Genomic DNA, 21,674 nt, shown 5'->3' on the forward strand with positions numbered 1-21,674 from the left:
CACAGAGCTGTGAATAAATACGCAGCGTCATGCAAAGGGACCACGTGCTGCACACCTTATGCTGGGAGGTTAGCAAGTCACCGGAGCGAACCCTGCTGAGAGTCTGTGGGATGCCCAGGCACGGCAATGCCAGGTTTGTGAAGGCACCTGAATGGTTATTTTGGAATTTTCTTGCCCTAAACTTTGGCCAGCGCAGATGTACAAAGGCTGGCCAGACCTCAGGGCTGCACATCTTTGGCAAGGTTTTGAAAAGTCAAAACTGTAAGCTGGTTTGGCTACGGATCTTATGTTATTTGTCAAGAGAAATGATTTGGCTCTTGGGTGAGAAGAGAGTATGATAAAAACAGCTACACAGGGAATCTAGATGACTATATGCTTCATTATTATTATTATTATTATTATTATTGCTTTGTGCCAGGATCATTTCAACTCAGAAACTCCTCTTCCGATAACATTCACCAGAATCTTTGGCACAGCAGAGCAGCACATCCGTATCCTAATTCAGATGCATGGTAACGCATGTGAATGCAGGTATCAGGTGCAAAAACTGTCACCACTCTTGATTCTCCTACGAAGCACTAAGAATATAATAAAAGCAAAGGTCTTTGCAAAGGGCATTGAAATTTTAACCTGGAAATCCACATTTCTGAGCAAAAGAAAATCAAGACGGACAAGGGGATTTGCAGGCCATGTGCCTTTTATTACTATCTTCTGAATATTTTTCCTTAAGTATTTTTCTTCCTGCTTGTATTTTCTAACATAACTCAGCTCCTGTTATAACCCTCCAAGCTGGGAGTTACGTGACAAGTGGGTAATGGGTGAGCTCACCATCACTGAAGTGCCGGAAGAGGAATTATCAAGGTTAGGGTGGATTTTCTACCAGATGGCCGCAGTTCATTGCTGTAGCTCACGGAATCTGCACGGCTGAGTACCCCACCGGGCAGAAAACAGTTGCTTTGAAGCTGCCACTTCCTTAACAGTCTAAGTGGTTGCTGGGTGCTTGACAAAATGTGCTCAACTTCGAGATTCTTTTAAAACATAAAATCAAAATTAAATTTTGCTGAAGTCCTCAGGAAAAACCCACAAAGGGTAAAGTCGGCATTCCTGCTGAATAAAGAAGCAGAGAAGAAAAAAGACATGCCCTGTATACCCCCATAAAAATACCCCCAAACAAAAACCAACAAAAAAAAACCCCAAAAAACCACACAAAAAAAAAAAACCCTGCACGACAAAAAAAAAAAAAAAAATGCAGGGGGCAATTCTATTTCTCTGTATAACCCTTTCTCTATCACATTTGAGTGTAAATGCTTGGTCTGCAGAACAGGTGCGCATCGCCCGTAACAGCCAGGGCGAAACAGCACGTTCTCCGTGAGTGCGGAGGGCATTGTACAGCATTTGCCTTCTGCTCTAAATCCGCTGTCCCCGTCCCCCTGCAGACCCCCAGGGATTTCCCCAGGAGGTCAGAAGAACCTGGTCACTGAACCGTTACTGGTTTCCAGGGGTGCCGTTCCTTGGTGACCTTCAGCGTGTATCGTTTCAGACCGGGGCAGTGCGTGAGGAACGCATCTACCACCTCCTGGCTGACCACGCAGTAGCAGTGGATCTCCAACAGATTTCTGCACTGCCTAGCCAGATCGACTAGTGAGGCATTTAAGCCCTCCGAGGATGTGGTTTGCAGCGTCAGCTTCTTTAAAGTACTGCTGTAGCTCTGGGTGACGAACCTAATCTGATCGACCATGTAATTATAGGTATTCAGTTGCAGCGTGCTCACAGGTATGTTCAGCTTCAGGATCCGTGGTATTTTGCAGGCAGGGACCGTATGATCGAACTCCAGGTCTACACAGAGCTGAGGATGCTTCTGACTTACGGCAGCCCAGAGCTCTTCTGAGATGACCGGTATATACTTGTCCAGGCGCTCACAGAAAATGTCTAAATGGGTGAAAGCTGCTCTTCCAGGCTCGAGCAGCTCCTGGAACACATCGTCAGACAAACTGGCGTAGTAAACACCCAAGGCCGAGAGAGTGGGACACGCTCTGAGAACTTTCCTGATGGTGTCTGGTGCCACGTTGCATACCAGGGTGCGGTTGTTGATGAACAAACTGTGCAAGTTTGGGTTGGCGGTAGCTAAGAGTCCGACCAGCTTATCGTCGAGAGTGAAGGGCATTTTTCGAAAATCAATATGCTGAAGATCTATCTGGTTTTTCGTGTCGCATATATTCCGTATGCTCTGTAGGATGTCCTGGCCAGAGTAGAAATAGGGGTTCTCTCCATGGCACACAATGCACAGCTGCTGCAGTTTGTGGTTCTGTTTTGCCAGCACATCCAAGATGCGTGTCACATTCCTCCGGTTGACCTCCTTGGACTGGTCAAACACAATCTTCAGGTGTTTGATTTGGCTGAGGAACTGGAGCAGGCTCTGCAGCATGCCTTCCTCATCCTCTGAATCACAGCTGGAAGGGCAGAAAAACCTCTTAGTCACCATGAACATTGAGCTGAGCAGCCACAGAGCAGATACCCTCCTTTACTAGTGTTTCTACAAACATTAACAGATGCGCCAGACATTTCTTCTCACTTGATGGCTGCAGAGTCACTGTAAGGCCAAACACTGGTCAGGAGATGAGAAGAGTCATTCCCAGAAAGACCCATCAGAGAATTAAGTGTCATGATAAGGATAACTATTCAGGAACTTTGCCTTTTGCCATTTTCAAATGGCAGCTTAAAACCACAGACCTAAGGATGCAGTATTTCCCATAAAACCCAAATCCTAAGCAGCAACTGAAAAAAACCCAGCATACAACACAATTTTCTTTATTATATAAGCAGGTGCTAGTCACGTAAGAGATCATCATCACACATAGAAGCCACAATGTCAATAAGGTCATAGCAGAGTGCTGGAAATGTTTGACAGGCACTGGAAACAACGATCTGGTTATTCCTGCAAAGGTGCTCGGACATCAGAGACCCATTCCTCTCACCTGATCTCTGTGAAATGCCACACAGAGCTAGAAGAAACAGCTGCAGCCCATTCTCTGCAAACCTGGAAGACTGTGTATCTGTCTCGAAGGGAAAGGTAATAGAAAATCTGGATGAGGATTTCTTCCGGGATGTAGTTCCACAGCTGTGGAATGGGAGCAGGCATTTTGCCGATTTAAAAATGGCAGAAACTTCCAAAACCGCAATTAATTCTCAAAAGTCCCTGTACAGAAAAAAAAAAGCAACAAACAAAGAGACAGACACACGCATTAGGATTTATTTCACAAATCAAACCAATGCAACTGGATCACAGAGGAAGTCAAAATTGTTTAAAACTTGGAATTTCACCAAATTGAACACAAAAATGGGGGCAATCTGTTGGTCGATTGTTTTGCACAGTTTTTTTCAATCAATCCTAAGAAGCTGGGTGATACTTTCCAAGAATTAAAGATATCAGATCAAAGCTTTAGTGGGGGACCAAAAAAAGAAAAAGAAAAACAAAAAAGAAAACCTCTTTTTTTCCTGCAGTGAAATTTTGCTACTCTGAGTAATAAAAATGCAAGGGAATTTTCTAGTAGTGCTGCCCTGGTGTTCAAAAAGCTGATACAGATTTCTCAAAGTGTGGGGGAAAAAACCCCACCCTCTTTGCAAGCAGAAGCTCTGCACAGAAAACAGCCCCATGTATCCATTATTTACCAACAGTGAAACAGAAGGGCCTTCGGCAGAAAGCAGTAGCTCAAGGACGGTGGCCCTTGCCTGGCATGAGACGTGACAGTTGGAAAAAAATACTTTATTGCTGTGACTCCTGTCTCAGAATTTGCATTTATACACGTCAAAATGAAAAAGCAAATCTTGAACTATAACGCAAAAGAATAAGCGCCTGGGAGGAAAGCTGAGCGTAGCATCAGAGCACCACCTAACATTCTCATCCATCTCTTTCCAAAATGCTAGATTTCTGCACAAATAAAACTATTGATGCAACATTTATTTTTTTCTAACCCTCTCATAAATCGGCGAGGGGTTGTTAAATGCAGACGTTGCCCTTCCCAGGCGAGCAGTGGGGCCAAGCCTCATCGTCTGGCCCCGCAGCTCACGGCATGCCCCTCGCCTTTGGAGCCCTGGGTCCTGGAGTCCCCGTGTTATCTCAGCATCGTGGGGCACTTTAAATGAAAACCTGCCCTTCTGGATATCCTCAAAGGAGGAAAAGAGTTGAAAAACATGAAGCAAGTACGGAGTAGCGATGCAAAAAAGCATAAGGCAGAGAGGAACACGCTTTTCTAGAATACAGCGCTTTGAAGCGTGACTCACTCGGAGTGCGGGGTGGCAGCAGCAGAGCAGCTACGCTATCTTATCTGCCATCGGATCCGTGACCACCCCCTTCCACCCAGCGCCGGCTGGCACAGCCAAGTGACACCGTCCTGCTTCCTTCCTGGGACCTCGCTCGCGTCTCTTGCCACTTTCTGACAAGAACAGCTCGGACTTGGCTTTTCTCCCTGTAGCTGCTTTTAACGCTGGCTGCGATACACGCCTGCCCGCGGGCTCTGAGCTCCTCCGTGCCCTGCCTGCGATCCCACGTGTTCAGCTCTTCGGCTTCCTTCCTCCGAGCCTGCAAAAGGGACCGTGAACCCCTCAGGAAGCGGGGGTGCACTCCCAGCTGTGGCCATGGCTTAGGGAAGCTCAGAAATGTGACGCGAGGGCAGGGAGGCGGGCGGAAAGGCGACGTTATTGGCGTTATTGGCGTTACTGAGTCAGTGGGGTGCACGGCCTGCGCGCGGCGGGCTGCCGGGGTCCGCCTTGCCCGCCCACCCCGGCGAGGGCAGCCGGGTTTGGGCCAGCGCCGGGGGGCCACGGCGGGTCCCCGTCCCTCACCCAGGGTACGGCGGAGGCCTGTGGGGCCCGCAGGCCCTGAGGAGGCCGGGCAGGCGGCGGCAGCGGCCGGGAGCTGGAGCGGGAGCAGCGGTGCTGTGGTGGGGGGAGCCGGTGTGGGGGACCCCCAAGCCATGGCACCCCTCCGGGCTGGGGGCGGCCTGGCGAGGGGCGCAGCGTACCTCTGCCAGCAGAGCCCGTCTTCCTCTGCTGTGCTGCCCGCCTGCAGCCCGGAGGGAGGAGCAGCGCAGGAGATACCGAAAATAACAGCCGAGAGAGGCGTGTTTTCCCTGCCATGGGGTAGGAGCCAGGATGCTGTGCTATCCTTTATGGGAACGCGCGGATGGCCAGTCCTCTCCTCTGCCCTCAGCACCCGCCCCCCCCCAGCTATTCAACACCCCCTTCCCTGAAGGCCCCCAGCACCCCCCCTTCCACACTGCAGCCTGAGGGAGCCTGTTGTACCCGAACCGCGCATCCCACACACACTCACCATCGCATCCCGATGCAGCCGCTCCCCTCACTGCCAGCTCCACTTCCCAAACAGGAGGCTCCAAGTGCTTGCCTTGATGTCACCCAGCAGGATGCTCCCCAAAAACAGGTGCCCAGCAAGGCCCAGCAGGAAGACAGTGGGTGGCAGCTGCCTCGGCCCTTTTTACCCTCTCCACATACAGCGACCAGAGCAGCTTCAAGGAGAAAACATCTGGGGGACCCGGGTGGGTGATGGTCCCCACAGCAACTTACCCTGTGCTGCCTACCTGGCTCTGGGAGCCAGCGCTGCTTCAGCCCTGGGTTTTGTAGGTTGGGATGTCTGGGCTCACTGAACCCCCTTAACCCTTAAACGCATGAACACACGAGTTGCTTCTTAAACTGGCAGCGAGTTAATGCCCGGTTTGCAGAAGCGCTGGTACCATCAGCCCTGCTGGGACTGTGGGTGCCACCTTACCGCTCATCTAGAAAAACGGCAGACAGATTTTAACATAACAAAGGAAATGCAAAACTTAATACTGTCTGTTGAAATAAAATTCAACACCTATAAAGACAAAATTATGAACGTGTAAACACAGCTTTATTATTCAGAGCTAGGGAATCTAGCAGCAAAACAATTTGCATATTATGTAGTGCAATGAACATTTGTTCTTAGAGACCCCCAGTCTTAAAACTACTTTGAAGAGAATGGAATACTTACAGGAAAGGTTTTAAAAGTGTCCAAGATGTAATATCCCAAATTAGTAAGTGTTCACCCACTACAATCTAACAACTTCTCTATGCAAAACTGCTTTGGATAACTGACTTTAATAGCTCCCCAGCAGCAGGATCCAATGAGGCAGATTAAACCTAAGAGATAAGCAATAAGCCAAGAAAAGTAGCCCAGGAAACCAGAGCACCCAGGAGAGCCGGTCTGGGTTAACCTCTGCAGGGTTTATTTCAGTTCTGGTTTTCCTTTAGCAAACAAATGAGTTTATATTGTTAAAATACTGTTGCTGTAAAATAGCATTAAATACAGATGTATTTTTAAAATACAGATGTATTTTTTAAAATATAGATGTATATATAAAAAAGTCTTTCATAATACTTTCTACTTTTGCTTGAAGTTCAGTTGCCCGGAAAGTTTGCACAAACCAGCTGCCAAGCCAGAGTGACGGCAGCTAGCACGTGGGCATGATATCTGGCACAGCATCCCATGCCAGCTTCTTGCCAGCTGGGGACAAACAAGGGAGCTGCTGTCACCCCTCCGCTCCTGGGAGAGCATTTATGCCAGACAAAGGCAGCCTGGGCAGGAGGCTGCTGCCTGAGGTTGGGCAGCGGAGATGCACACCCAGCTCCTGGCTTTGCTCGCCATGGAACCTCTCATGGAGTCGGGAAAAGCTGCTTTGCTTTTTCTACCTGCCCCGTTCAGTTTGTCAGAGGAGCACAGCTGCAGCTGGTGCAGAAAGAGGTGGGACATAATTCAGGTGTCACCACAGGGAGGACCAAGCCAGAACACCCAGCTGATCTTGACACCATCATCTTGCCCCTCAGGCAGTGGGGCCCAGCCCAGGTGTCCCTACCTGCTGGCAGAGCTGGGTGTCACGCCACTCTGCATTCACTAAGCAGCGTCCCAGAGGTCCCCTCCATCACCACTGCTCTCACAAATGGTGCTGCACTCCCTGCATGCTTCTTCTGGGAGCTTTCCTCCATCACCCAGTGCACCCTTGGGCAGCAGTGTCCTGGATTTGACTGGAGAAGGAACCCCCACCTCGTTAATCCATCTCCCCTCCTGAGCAAACAGCACCCCTGGATGCTGCTACAGATGCTGCCCAGTCTCTGTGTTCCTCAACTGGGACACCTTTCCGCTGCTCAGTAATTAACCCAACCAACCTTCACTTTCACGGTTCACTCTCGTTAGCAGCACCACAGGGAAAAGCTAGTGAGCCCTGGCAGAGACACCCCAGCCTGGCAGGGCCATCACCCACAGGCTATGGGGGTTACCAGGAACCCCCCCTTTCCTCTGCCTGCCATGGGCTGGGGGCACATGCCCTGTCCTGGCCGGCTGCTGGTGGGCAATGGGGGGCACTGTGTTGCAATGGGGGCACCGGGTTGCAATGGGGGGCACTGGCTTGCAATGGGGGGCACTGGGTTGCAATGGTGGGGGGCTGGGTTGCAATGGGGGGCACTGTATTGCAATGGGGGCACTGGGTTGCAATGGGGGGCACTGGACTGCAATGGCGTTTGTGGCTGTTTCCCCCCGCCCCCCTTTTTTTTTCCTTTTCTTTGGGGGTCTTTTTTGTTTGTTTTGGGGGTTTGTTGGTTTGTGGGTTTTTTTCTTTTTGGGTTCGGTTGGGTTTATGTTTTGGGTTGGGGTTTGGGTTTTTTTTGGGGGGTTGTTTGTTTTGAAGTGCTTTGGGGTTTGTTTTCTTTTGGGGATTTCCTTGGTTTGGGGTTTTTTGGGGGAGATATTTTTTGGCTTTTGCTTTTGGGGTTTTTGGTGGGGTTTTATTTTTAGGTTTAGGGGTTTTTGTTTGTTTGCTTGTTTTATTTTGGTTTGGGGTTTTGGTTGGGTTTTGGTTTTGGTTGGGTTTTTTTTTTGGAGGGGGGATATGTTGGGTGGGCTTTTTTTAGTTGGTGTCGGTTTGGTTCGGTCCGGGCCCCGCCGTTCCCCCCGGCCCGCCCGGGCCGTGCCGGCAGCAGCGGGCGGCGCCGCGCAGAGGCGGAAGCGGCGGCGCCGAGGCCGGGCGGCGGCGGGGCACAAGGTAAAGCCGCCCGGAGCCGCGGGCGGGGGGGGGGGGGGGGGCCGGGGCCGCCGGGGGGGGGGCAGGACTGGGCCGGGGGCCGAGGCCGTGCGGGGCGGGGGGGCACCCCCAGAGCCGGCGGGGCAGCGGGGCAGCGCGCCCCGGAGCCCCCCGTACAGCCCTCGCACGCCCGGCGTGTGGGAGGGGGCGCGGGGGCAGCGGTGGGTGCGGGGGGACTCGGGATGCTGGTGCCCCGCGTGGCTCCGGGCTGGCAGGGAGCGCCTGGGCGTTTGCGCCGCTAAAGGGGAATCGTCCCGTGGGTGAAATCCTGTACACAGCGCGCGGCTGTAGTTTTCGGAGATGTTCCTTGGGTGCCCCTTACCCTCCTTCCGCAAGGTGCTGGGAGATGGGGGCCCGCATCCCGGACCTCCCGGGGGCCAGAGGCTCGGACCAGACCTGGGATGCAGCAGCAGAGCATCCTCCTGGGTGTTTTTTTTCCTTTACGAGATCCTTTTCTAAAATGCTTGTGTGATGTAGGAGCTCATGGTCTGGAAACGCTCCTGCATCCCACAGGTGCTCCTTGCACTCCCATATTCAGTGTGAATTTTACGATTTGTTTATTATTTCCTGTCTTTTCTGAACAAGCTGCCGTGCTGGGCGCAGTTCAGGGTTATAGCAGGTAAACGGGGTGGGACGTATGTTCCAGCACCCTGTTGGACATGCTGCAAGGGATGGAGATGGTTCTCAGCCTCAGCCACCACCTGGAGGAGGACAGCCTGCCCATGGGAGTCATCCTTCTTGGTCTGACAGCCCCTGGTGACAAAAAACCTGCACGCCCACAATCTGAAGGACAGCTGAAGGGAGGGACAGTGTCACGGCCAGCAGTTGCGCTGGCTTGGCGGACACGGGAAGGCTGTTGGGGTTGAGCAGTGGGGCAGAAAGCAGGAAGGAAGAGATGCCCACGGGGAAGCAGCTGAGGATGTGATGGAGGTCCAGACAAGCAGCTGGAGAGAGGGCAGGACTTGGGACTGGGGCTGAACCAGAAGCCCCAAATGACTTGTCACTGTGGTGTGATGGAAGGGCTGGCTCCCAGCACCGCTCTCTGTGGAGCAGTTTGGTGTTTTGGGGGTTTTTTTGGGGGGGAGGGAGTCGCAGGGACCAGCTTGCTCATGGACATGCCCAGACAGTTTGTGTACCCACCAGAAAGGAGAGGTGGCCATCCATGCCTGTCTCCAGGGCTGTCAGATGCTCACCAGCTGCCACAGCCCCAGTCCGGCATTGCCCAGCCTAGCATAGCTCTTCCATTCTGCGATTCCGTAGCCTGGGAGGTGTTTTGGTCCGTCTTTGCCTCAGGAGCAGAGCTGGGTGCAGCCGCAGCAGATGTAAGGTTTGCATTAGCTGGGCACTGAGGAACAGGTGTGATGAGAACGGAGCGGTGGATGTGCTGTCCTCCACGTGCCTTGCTGCAAGAGACAAAACGGTGGGAGAGGATTGATAAATGAGCTAGTACGTAAAGCAGAGGGATAGTCCTGGGTCACAGAATAGTTTGGGTTGGGAGGGACCCTTAAAGATCCGTTGAGTCCACCCCCCTGCAATGACCAGGGACACCTTCATCTAGACCAGGTTGCTCACAGCCCGTCCAGCCTGGCCTTGGATGTCTCCAGGGATGGGGCATTGGCCACCTCTCTGGGCAACCTGTGCCACTGTTTCATCACCGTCACTGGAAAACATTTTGTCCTTATATCTAGCCTAAATCTACCCTCTTTCAGTTTAAAGCCACTACCCCTCATCCCGTCTGTTAGTGTCCTGCTGCTCTGTAATGTGTCCTTCAGTGAGGACAACCAGGGGGCCGGGACCTTGGGCAAAACGCCTCTGCCTGCAGTAGGGCTTCAGTCCCTGTGGCTGTGCCAGAAGCAGGACTGCTGGGTGCTCCCTGGAGCACCCCAACGACGTGTCTTTAGCCTTTGCCAGCTTGGCTGGGCACTCAGACACACGAGGACTGAAACGGTTTGCTTCAGGGTCTCTTTGGACTATGAAATGAACAGAGTCCAGTGGAAAATGGAAGCAGAGCTTTGTGAGTTGCTGTTGGGACCCTGTGTCCCGCTGTGCTTTTACAGAATAACAGCAAACTCCTCAAGGGTGACGCTTGCTTTAAGAATATCACCAGCCTCCCCTAGGAAACAAGGGTAAATCCCCATGATCCCGCCATGCTTGTGCTCGGTGTTTGCTGCAAGTGCTCCCCCGCCGTCAGGCCCTTTTCCCTGTGCTCTCAGCTCACCTGTGTGGTTTCGTAGGGCGCTGAAGATGGCAGGCAGCTCCGCTCCTTGGATCGGCAGCGCTTATCTCTTCCTCCAGTCGACGTGCAAGAGCATCGTTCTGCCGTCCCTCTACGAAAGCTCGCAAAAGAAACCCAGCGTGTTCAAGGCACTGAAGCTGGCGTTAGCAGGTACCCATCCTCGCCGGTGTCTTGGTGCGCTGTCTCATCCCTTCACGCAGTGCCGTGCTTTGCTTTATTCTCGCGCTCACGGGTAAGGAAGGATGGCGCCTGCTGTATTTAGTAAAGACAAAGCGGAGCACGTTCTGCAGAGGTCTGCCGGGGCGGCTGGGGGCTGGAGCACCATTCCTGTGAGGACAGGCTGAGGGAGTTGGACCCGCTCAGCTGGGGGGAGAAGGCTTTGGGGGACCTACCCACAGCCTGACGGTACCTATGAGGAGGGGAGATGGAGCCCAGCTCTTCACAGTGGTGCATGGGGAATGAGAGGCAATGGGTGCAGATTGAAACGAGGGGTAGACACCAGATCCAGGGACAAACGTTTTCCCCATGAGGACAATCAAGCAGCTGCCCAGCGTGACTGTGTGTTCTCTCCATCCTTGGGGGTTTTCAAAACAGGACTGGATAAAGCCCTGAGCAACTTGGGCTGACCTCGGGGCTGACCCTGCTTTGCATGGGAGGTTGGGCTCAAGGCTTCCTGGGCTTCCTTCCAACTCGAACTGTCCTACAAGTTATCCTACTTTATGAATGTTTGTTTAAATCCATTTATGTAAGAGGGGAAAAGATTGCAATTGCTAGAAAAGAAGATTTAATTTCTGTTTTTATACCACCACAGAAACGTGGTTTCTGCTTTGAGAAGCCCATTTTTAAAATTAGCAATAGCCAGTATAAGTTCTTTTCTGATATAAGCAGGCACGGTTACATTAGCTTCAACTGTATGTAACCCTATTTACATCAGAAAGAGACTTGAGATGCAGACTGTCATAAAACTGTTTTTCTCTATCCACCCTTGCACCAAGCTGACTGCAGAATAGTTAGAAGGGTTTATCTTACTTAGCTAGAGTGACTCTCACTGTGTTCTTTACCAGTCTCATACACCTGAGCCTATATTGTTTAATGGGGCTTGTGTAACTATTTTGTAATTTCTTCCGGCAATCGTGAGTCGAGCCGAGTCAGGCAGTTTATCCAGTACAGACCTGCTCATCTTGCAGCTCGATCCGGAGCTGGAAAGCAGCAGGGAGCCCGACACAGTTGCCTGGTTAGGCTTGATTTACACTTGCTTCGTGTCGCTGAAATGTGAATCTGCTCACACGTTTAAGGGAAAGCCAGCAAAAAGACTCAATCCTACTGAGCTTATCCAGACCTAAAAAAGCCATGAAATCGGCAGCTCCCTGAAGCGTCATGAAGAAACATGCGCAAAGTCCTCTCTTCTGCAGTGGCTTCACAGCTGTCATGTACAGCATTCGTAAAGGTTTCCAGGTCTGTGCAGTTTTCCCTCCCCAGCCCTCCTACCCTGCTATGGAAGCTTGTGTTTAACCAACACTCAAGAAAAACAAAGCCCGGAGGAAGAGGTAGAAAGACGTTTCTGGTCAGCCACAGTGAATTCAGATGCCTCCCCTAGGTTCCTAGCCCCATGTCCCAGTGACACATCTGGCCTGAACTAAGCTTTCTGATGCAGCCAAGGACTCGGAAAACCCTGTAAAGCCACTGTTAGATCACATACTCCGAAATCCCAGGCTAATCGCCCTGCCTAACGTGGCGCACACGAGTCTGCTTTGCCTTGGGGTTGTCCTCCGAGCTACGCAACGCACGGTGCGGGGCTCGGCGGTACCCGACGCAGTGCCAGTGGGAGCTGGTACCTCTGCGCGGCGGGGGGGAGGGGGTTAATTTGGGTCTGGAAGCAGTTCAGGCAGCCTCCCACAGGCCTCTGCTGTGAGAGCAAAAAAAAAGAAGAGAAAAACACGTCCTCTAAACTGTCATCATCAGCATATAAAATCCCTGTGGAGACAAGGTCAATGTGCACAGCTAATCACAATGAAATTTTGCTGGGAGAAGGAAGAACGAAGGCCTGGACAGTTTCTGCTGTCAGCGTGGCTCATGCTGCCCCTCCACTAATGTTAGAGGGCACGTCCCCAGCTTCTCCTTGCTTAGGTTTTACCATTAATTAATTCTCTGTGCGAAAAGAGTTTAACAAGTCAAGGCCCGATCTCAAGCAGCCCAATTCCCGTGTCTGGACCTATCACTCGCCACTTGTGAGATGTTTTGAAGGCTCAGAGCCAGCCAAAAGTTACCTCTGGGCATGGGGTGGAGAGGAAACGCAGGATTTTTTTCCAGGACCTTCATCACTGCATGAAAGTCCAGTCACAAGGACTGAAGACTGTCTGAGCACTGAGCTGAACTTTCATCTATAAAACTTCCCTGTGCTGCCAGTTTAGCGTAACCATTTCTGTCTGGGAAATGGATCCTCAGACTGAACCCCTCCCCTAGTAATCTCAGCGTTGAGATAATTACCTGGGGTGCAGCAACACGTGGCCTCCGTTGGCCACCATACTTCATGGGGATGGATGGTGGCAGGGCAGCAAAAACTTGCTCTTGGTTTTACGTACAGGTTTTTCATCCCAGAGGATGTGGTCACAGGGAGAAGAGAATTCAAAAGCCCCCCCCTTTGCAGGCTTGGTGGTGGGTGGGAGTGGGTCTGGGTTGCATGTCTCATGCCTGGATAGTGAATCTGCTCACTTCTCCCTGCCAGACTCCACCGGCAGCGTGAACGGCGTGGACATGCTTAAAGTGCACTGCAGCCACCCACACCTGATAGTCCAGCTCAAGTTCTGCAAGCAGGAGAACTGCCGCCGCTTCCTGCGGAGTTACCGGGAAGGAGCGCTCCAGCAGTCCCTCCAGAATCACCTCCAGCTCTCCTTGGCCATGACCACGGTGCCTCTCGAAATGGAGCTGAAGGCTGGCAAGGAACACCTCGACGACATGCTGAAGGATGAGGATCGCTGCGTGGAGTGCATCTACAGAGAAAAGGTGAGTGGGGGAGGGTGGGAGGCCAGGCAGCAACGAGGAGCAGTAGCACGGGACTCGGGAAGGTGCATGCAGGTCTTGCTCTGCTGCAGCATGCTGGGTTGTTGACTTCTCCCTCCTTCACTTCTTGACTATAATGTGGAGAAACAGCTCTGCCCTTCCCCAGAGCAGTGTGCTTTTCTGGAAGGGTGACAGTTACCTAAAATAGCTTACAGAGATTCTACGAAATCCCTGTGGTTTCTGTGTATAACAATTAGCATGGCTGTTACCACCGCTACAATGAAGAACTATAGAAGGTGCAGCTGAGAGCATGAGCAAGCATGCCTTGATACACCTGCGAGGCAGGTGGAGAGGACAGGAGTCAGTGTGGAGCAATCACTGCTCAGCACCTTTGTCCCCTGCCTTGCCCACCACCTCCTCCGAGCAAAGCAGTGGTAACTGCACCTAGAAGCGAGCGTGGGTGCAAACACTCTGCGCATTAAACCAACAACTTGTGACAGAGTGGGGACAAACAGCATCTGCTGCCAGCAGAACGTGGGCTGCCCTTTTGAAGGCAAAGTCTCTCTCTCAGAAGTGATATCCAATGTCTAGCTCATTGCACACTTTGGCCCTGGCACTCTAATCCTGCTAGCAAGAGCAGTGACGTCTGTCATCTCACCACAAAACCAAGGCACTTGACATGATTAAACTCATTGCCTTTCCCCTCTCCCTCTTTTTTTCCACCTGGAACTAGCGATACCTTGTAACTCTGGTTCCCTCTAGATGGTCCTGAGAAATAGGTACTCACCATCTGCTTGGGAAGATGAGGCACAAAGAGTATGTTTTGCCACGTTGCTTTTCTGCAAGCACAGAGAACGAAGTGCAAACGTTTCAGCCCCGGGCCAAACCACACGTGATGCGCCGTACCCTGTCAGCCTCTGCTCGCGGCTCCCTCCCCTCGCTGAACTAGCGGCCTGAACAAAAGAGATGGGCTTATTCTCAGTTCCCCCAAACTGACTTAGCCTGGCTTCTGCCCGACAGTGCCACAGTCAAAGATGTCCCTAGGGCACAGCTGTCAGTGGCCGAGGGCACTGCTGGGTGCTGCTGTACGCCAGCTAAGCGCGCGACAGAGCACTCGCCAGGTTGGACTCTTCCTTCCCACGTGTTTTGCTGCTTTTACTCCGTTGCTCATTACCTGCCTTCTGGAGGTCAGGCTAGTTTTCTCTTGGTCAGTGAGAAAAACTGGCTCGGAGGGGATCCGGGAGCAACAGCACTTAGGTAGTGGAGGGGCAGAGAGGAGAAGGGGCGTAGCAGGAGCTGCCTGCTGTGGTGGCCCTGAGCTGCTGGATCAGGTCACCCTGTCCTGTGGGCCTTACATGGGGTAAGTCAGAGAAGCCACGCTGCCTGTGGTGCCCCCTGAGTCTTGCAGAGGGCTGCTGGAGGTAAATGTGGACTCGTAGGAACTTTGTGCAACTTGTAAGCGCTCACTGCTGCACGTGAGAAACCCAGGGGAGGGAGATTGCCTGTTTCATATCACATCAGAGAGAGAACCTCACACATTTACAGCCAGAACTCCATCAGGCTATTTCGTCTGGTCAGTTCACAACTGACACTATAGCTGCCTCATTGCTCCTCTCTTGACACCGTCATCTTAGGCTGTGCCTTCCAGCTGAACATCTCCAGCTTTGCAAGGCGGTGAGCCTGGCAGGCATCACTGACACTGTTTGCATTGCAGCCTGACCGCCTGCGGGATGAGGAGATCACGGAGCTGGAGGAGTGCCTCAAGAGCCTGATCGTTCACCAGAGCATCAACAACAACACGGCTGTAAAAGACTGCGCATCTCTGCACTCCCCATCTCTGCCTTTTCCGTCTCAAGGCAGCTCCCTTTCCCCGCAAGTCACCTTCGTCTTTCAGGGACAAGAGTTCGGTGAGTAGCTGGAACTGACCAGGACAGCCCTTGGTCTTCCTCGCCTCAAAGCCCAAGAGGGAGGATTAACGTGACTACGTATTGGGGTCTACCTCAGATGCATCAAGGATCTCCCAGCATCCCATAAGGAAGGAATTCCAGCAGTCCTAAGATACTGCCATACTGCTTCTGCTCAGGCTTCAACCTGTTTTTTTCTTTTCTGGGGTGGCACAGAACCAGATGCTTCAGAGCCTGTGTCCTTACAGGTTCCTCACATTTAAAAACTCCTTAATACTGAAAGGAAGAACGCAGATTAGCTTCTCTTCCTCCACATCATTTTGTTGAGGTGAGTTAATATCGTAGGTGGGGTCAGGCTGGGAAGGTTGCTGTGGGCACCATCAGCCCTGCTGTCAGCCGGGATGGATTTGTCCAGGCTCCCTGCAGTACGTCAGCTGTCTTCGGGGTCTGTCCCCTCCAGAGAGCTTTCAGACAGTCTCACATAACAATTTTAGCTTGAGATCTAGATAATTGAGATCAGATAGATTGAGAGCTAGATAATTTCTGAGCGTGCTTAAGCTGCGTGTCCATTCTGCAGTGCTAAACAGCCAAGGAGAGAGCTCCTGTTGCATCCTGAGGATGCTTAGGCAGGGGACAGGGGACGTGGTCAGAAAGGTCTTGCCAAGTTGATTTTGAAAGGCTGAAACAAATAAAAGAGGATGTCTATCAGAAGAAAAAAAAGAAAAAGAAAAGGAGAAAAAAGAAAAAAAGCTCTAGCAAACCACAGGGCAGTCTTATACTGGGGGAGGAAAAAATTTTAAAAAAAAAACTATTGCCGAGCTTGCAGGGTGGGGGCAAGCCCAGACACTGGCGTTGTGGGAGGATTTCAGTAAGGGAAGGGCCCGAGCAAGGCAGAGGGCTGGGGGCGGACGGCCACGGGCGGGTGAACGTGTCACCGCGTGCTGCAGCTCCCCACTGAGGCACCAGCGCCGGGGACGGCAGCGTGCGGGGAGCGGAGGGCAGGAAGGTGCGAAGCAGCGGGGCTTCCTCCGGCGGCCCCACCTCCAGCGGTGGAGGAGCGTTGTGGGGGCGTGCGGACCCCCGGGCAGGGTGGCCCCTGTAGCTTCCCTGCTCTGGGACCCCAGGCAGGGCTGCCCGGGTGCTAAACCACCGGAGGACGAGTAGAGCAGCCCCGCAGCAGTTCAGTAGCACACTGGGCGCCGAACAGGCTCCCTGCTCCGCGGAACGTTGAGCCCACCTTGCACTGGCCCAAGCTGCCTCACACCAGCCCTGAAACCTCCGTGTTTCACCTGCCCTCTGTCCCTTTCAGCCAACAGAATGCTCACGCCGGATGACCACCAGAAATTTGCCAAGCTTGTGTCCAAGAAATGGAAGCAAGTGGGTCGCTCGTTGCAGAAGAGCTGCCGGGCCCTGCGTGATCCCGTCATTGATAACCTGGCCCTCGAGTACGACCGGGAGGGACTGTATGAACAAGCCTATCAGCTGCTCCTCAGGTTTATCCAGTCGGAGGGGAAGAAAGCCACGATAGCGCGGCTGATCTCAGCCCTGGAAGAAAATGGTCTCACCAGCTTGGCTGAGGAGCTCTTGGGTCTCCACTCCAGCGAGGACTGCTCCTAGAGCCCACGGGGTCATGGCATCGCTAAGGGCTTTCTCGCTTTAGCTAGTGTATGGGACTGCTGCCAGCGGCTGGGAATGTAAAGCCCTGAAAATCACCGCAGGTTTCCAGGTAGGTGGGAACGGCCGGGGGAGAGGTTCTGTGCTCGCAGAAGCCAGCACGGACCTCTGATGTCCCCGTTGTGTGTCCAGAAGTCAACGTTACTTTCCCATGAAGTGGTGAGAGAGGCTTTCAGCCTGACTTCCCTCAGGACCGAGCCGTCACAGGGAAGAGCCAGGCAGTCAGAGAGCCCTGGGGGAGAGCGGGGGAGAGGAGAGAGCAAGGAAGGCACCTCGGAGAATTCCCCTGGGAAGCAGGCGATGCCACCGTTTCTTAGGCAGTGGCCCAGGCCATCACCTAGAGAGCTGCAATAGATTTCTTATATTGAAGACATTTTTACCCTCAGGCATGACACCAACCGAAGACAGAGAGGAAATTAAGGAAAAGTCAGTTTTACATTATTTTTCCTTCTTCAAATGAGGAACAGACACCTGCAGCAAGTGCATCTGCCCTGCCCTACTGTGGTACAGCTCCTTCCCACCTCTCTCCACCCAAAGGTTTCCCTTTTACCTGGGACAGCCACAATCTTCCACAAAGCACCAGATTGCTGCTTTAGAACAAATTTCAGGCTCGGAACAAGCCATCCGAACAAACACAGTTTCGGAGAACGATTCCCAACTCCTGGTTTGTGGTGGACAATACTATTTTGCCTGCATCGCGCTCAGCTCTTTCCCACCAGCCCGAGGGCACCTGTACCTGTGACAAGCAACACGCAGTGCTGGAAGGAAAATTGTCACCTCATCAGCGAGTTACCTGTGGAGTGCAGATGGGAGCTGCTGCTCTGAAGTGGGTCGCAGCACCAGATCCCATCCTGAACCCGGTGACCAGCTGGCTGCTAGCGCCTTCGCTCGCTTCTGGACCACGTACCCTCAGCCTGCTGAGTTCACCGGAGAGGATCGCTCATGCCGTCGTGTCTCACGAGCATCGGGATCTGCCCAGAGCCTTTCCCTGGCGGTGTTGTCACTGTGTGACAGTGGGGCATTAGCTGCTGTGCCTGGATTTACCTGCCCTGATTTCGAGGGTAAAAATGGCTTAAAAGACAAAGCACCCAAGCCCCAGGGCTGACTTGTGCTTCCAGTTCTGCTGGGAGATGCCAGCTCTCTCCTGCTACGGGCGATGCAGACTGCAACAGAGCGCAGTTTACACCTTTGCCCATAAAGCACAGAGCAACACGTGTCTAGCACGGCACGGGTCTTGTGAAGCACAGCAGCTTGAGTACCTTCAGCATATTCCCAATGCTTTCCTGATAGGTTTTTACTTACCCTTTTCCATTAATCCTATCCCTCTTCGTCTTTCCCATCCGTGGGAATAGCCGGTGGGCCTTGGAAATCATTTCAGATGTCGAGGGTGGTTCTGCCAGCACACGTAAAGCCCGTGTGGGCACACACATAGCAGGCCACTGGCAGTCATGACAGGCCCAGCTTTCAGTCAAGCCCTGATGGCCTTTTAAACCACAACTCACATCCTAATCCTTCACGGGAGCCAGAGCTGTAATTTGGGAGGGAGGAACGCAGCCTTGGGCTCAGGTGTGGGCTGGGATCTGCTCCCACAGCTGCTGAAGACCTGGGGGAGCAGGATTTAGACGGCCAGCTTCTACCCAGCTGGGGTCCACAGGCGAGCTGAGCATCGCCTTCCTCAGTGTCAGCCTGAGGAACCTGGCTGTTTTGCTGCAGGTTTGGGATCCCCAAGGTTACGTACACAGTGTGGAAAGGAAACGGAGGGGGTTGAAGGTGGGGAGCATGTTCGCGAGGTGTGAATGAGTATGTTTGCGTGCTGCCCTTGACTTCATCCTGGCACTGTCTCTACAAAGGCTGTGGCTCCGTGACCTTTCATTCAGCTGTTCTGGGTCTGTGCTGTTGCAGTCTCATCTCCCCCATTCCTGCTCCACGTCCTTCCCTCTCCCTTACAGTAGTACCAGTGCTTTTCCCAAAATGAAGCAACTATCTCTCTGACAGTGTTGCTTTTAGGACCAGCATGCTGGAACCATACCTCAAAGCATTCGTTTTCCTGCCAGATCCCAACTGGGGAATTCTTCAACAGCAGCCCACCTGGCAAATGGTATTTAAAAAAAAAATTACAAAAAAAAAAAATCAGAAACTTGAAAATTACTTTAACAGCAATAGGGTTTGCTCTTGATTTTGGGAAAATGATTTTTTAGAAAACAAGGTCATATGCATAGCCTGCTGTCTTGTTTGTAGTCAGTATTTCTAAGCTATTCACGTGCACAACTTTCATACACAACTTTCATACACAGTTATAAGGCAGCCCCTGAGCAGTGAGAACTCCCAGCTTTTATAGTATCTGTTAATGCTCAAAATAAGAAAGGCTTATTATTCAGCATCTACTTCAAGTCCAAAAAAACTTCTTTGCTGCTATTACTGTATTACAGAGGACTAAGCACGAATGCTTTTTTTCTTTAATGCAAACCTTGGTTCATTTTATTCCTCTGCCAGCAGTTGGCATATGCGCTGCTTCTTACTCACAGATTCCCTCTCACAAGTGCCATTAAGTGCTGGAGCTTCTGGCAACCTTTCTGGAATATCATAATCTTTAACAGTATTCACAGGTGCCTTCATTACAGAGACTCAAAGGAAAAGGGTTTTCCAGGGATATTCCATGGTGGAATTGTCTGGAGCACATGGCACGGTTTGGGACCGTAGCAGTGGCTGTTTCATACCATCTTTTCCGTGATCAGTCATCATCATCAGATGCAATGAAACCTCGATTCTGGTCTCAGGTGGGCTCCTTCCTCCTAAAAAAGAAGGGTTCTTTAGTATGACCTGGCACAAACGTAGAGACAATTTTCACAGAAGCCTTAGAATGAGATAGATCAGTTGGATCGTGAGTACAGGATGCCATTTGCATTGATTTGGCATTTGGCTGGGGCTCGACTCTGAATTTACTGTTTTACCCAGAAGATTTTACAGCGGTTTTACACCAGGGTGCAAAGACAAGGGAACTCGCGCCCGCGCAGGGCAGGCAGAAGCACTCACAGAGGAAAAAAACATCAGCAGAGATTTGTTGAAGAAATTGGAGGCATGTCTACCTGGGATGGTAATGCAGTGAGTGGAACTGAAGAAGGAGCTAGATGCTGGGGGTACTTGCTGGTACACCAGAAACTCAGGGCTATACGCTCGCCCAAGGGCTGAAATAAGCACCGCAGCGACTGCCTGGCTGGCATGCTGGTGGAAGGGGAGCACACTCATGCTTTCTTCCTTGCGTATGCACAGTTAGTTGCACACATACTGCACCCACTGGGATGCCAGGCATGCAAGCGACACTCCCTTACTGCTGTTTATCCAGATTAGCTAATGTCTAGTGCGTGAGATAAGCCACGGGCAGTGCTGCTGCTGGTGAACTTGGCTCTAGCCCCTAACAGCTCTTCTCTATGTATCGAGAGATGTCTGGGGGGGGCGGGAAGTAAAAAATCAGGGGGGTTGCGATGTTTCAGAATCGAATATGCAGCAAACCAGCAGATGATTTTAAATAAATATGCTAATCACTTGCATATAAAAAAAGAAATGGGCAAAATATAAAACAAACAGCAGAAACCAGGCCAAAATGTGCTTACAGGAAGGGATCCAAGAGGGCTTTTTTTGTGGTAGATTGTTTTTGTAGTGTTAGCAATGTTTCAGACTTGAAGGAGGCTCCTTTCAGTCTGTCAGAAGGAATAAAAGATGCATCCAAAGGAGAAATTGAATGATTTGGTTTGACATAGCTGAGCTATAGTGTTCAAACGGAGAGCAACAAAAAGGAGGGCGAAAGTTAAAATGCTCACCAGATACACTTTGACGTGAGGCATCTGGCAGAAGTAAACCTGAGACTATACCCTGATACAAAATTGTCAGGAAGGAAGGAAAAAAAAAATAAAAATCAAGCCATCCTGGAGGGCAGAGTCAGTGAAAGACCAACTTTAACCCTCCTAAACGCTTGTTAAAAATGCAGCATAGATTAATTTGTCTGCTGAAGACGAGGATGCGCCACCACGGCAGATGGGGAACGTGCTCTCTTCCAGCAGCTGCAGGTCTCACATGCCACAGCTGCTTGCAGTGGGCCACTTTATCAGGTAAAAACAGCACTCGACTCAAAAATAAGAAAAGGCTTCAGCATTATTGATCGGATGCGCCTGAAAATCATGAGCCAGACCTTAAAGAAATCATAGAATTTTCTTCCAGGTTTACATAGCCAGGCAAATTACAAATGAATGTCAAAAGCTCACAGCGACGCTTTTCAGGTTTCCGTTTTCAACTTCAACCCTACCATTGAAAAGCTACCTGGATTGTTTTTAATGCAAAGCGGGGTGCTAGTGTCACAGCGTGGCAGGGTGCAGAGCTTGGGGGAAAAACGGGAGCCTCCAAGTGGAACGGTTTGCTGGAGCTGCCTAGCTGGGAAGTCTTGGAACTGCATCTGTTTCGAGATTTGGGAGGAGCTGAAGCAGAAAGCAGAGCATGCTTTGCACCACTGTCAAGATATGGAAAACATAAGGCCTGAAAAGCCTGTAGGCTTCGAGCTGAGGGGAGATACGTGTTCAGAGAAGGCAGGGGTGGCTTGGTGCGGGTGCTGCTCCAGGCAAACGTCTTCTCCCCGTGTGATGCAGTCGTGGTGTTTTTCCTTACCTGTTAATTTTGCCCTTCATTTCAAAATCTGGTTCAGCATTGAGAAGCTGTCCTGCTGCCTGGTTCACCATGTCACCTCCTCTCTGTGGCTTCAGA

General features: G+C 51.7%; 2 protein-coding genes across 3 annotated transcripts; one reads left to right on the forward strand and one right to left on the reverse strand.

Moving 5' to 3' along the window:
* Positions 1 to 679: 679 nt before the first annotated feature.
* Positions 680 to 5,102, reverse strand: FBXL8 (F-box and leucine rich repeat protein 8). Its single transcript, XM_040615808.1, has 3 exons — positions 5,022 to 5,102; positions 2,976 to 3,196; positions 680 to 2,450 (listed from the first exon to the last, which is right to left on the reverse strand). Exons 2-3 carry the CDS (start codon positions 3,137 to 3,139, stop codon positions 1,475 to 1,477), a joined length of 1,140 nt encoding a protein of 379 aa, XP_040471742.1. The 5' UTR covers positions 3,140 to 3,196; positions 5,022 to 5,102; the 3' UTR covers positions 680 to 1,474.
* A 2,920-nt stretch (positions 5,103 to 8,022) lies between these two features.
* Positions 8,023 to 20,818, forward strand: TRADD (TNFRSF1A associated via death domain). Of its 2 annotated transcripts, none has more exons than XM_040615480.1 (5): positions 8,023 to 8,069; positions 10,343 to 10,494; positions 13,070 to 13,347; positions 15,059 to 15,251; positions 16,558 to 20,818. In XM_040615480.1, the coding sequence occupies exons 2-5, from the start codon at positions 10,353 to 10,355 to the stop codon at positions 16,863 to 16,865; spliced, it is 921 nt and encodes a 306-aa protein (XP_040471414.1). In that variant the 5' UTR covers positions 8,023 to 8,069; positions 10,343 to 10,352; the 3' UTR covers positions 16,866 to 20,818. The 2 variants fall into 2 exon arrangements, with proteins under 2 accessions (XP_040471414.1, XP_040471413.1); XM_040615479.1 differs by lacking the exon at positions 8,023 to 8,069 and adding an exon at positions 8,302 to 9,554.
* The last annotated feature ends 856 nt before the right edge of the window (positions 20,819 to 21,674 follow it).

This window comes from Falco naumanni, chromosome 15 (genome assembly GCF_017639655.2).
Source record: "Falco naumanni isolate bFalNau1 chromosome 15, bFalNau1.pat, whole genome shotgun sequence".
NCBI classification, from domain to species: Eukaryota; Metazoa; Chordata; class Aves; order Falconiformes; family Falconidae; genus Falco; species Falco naumanni.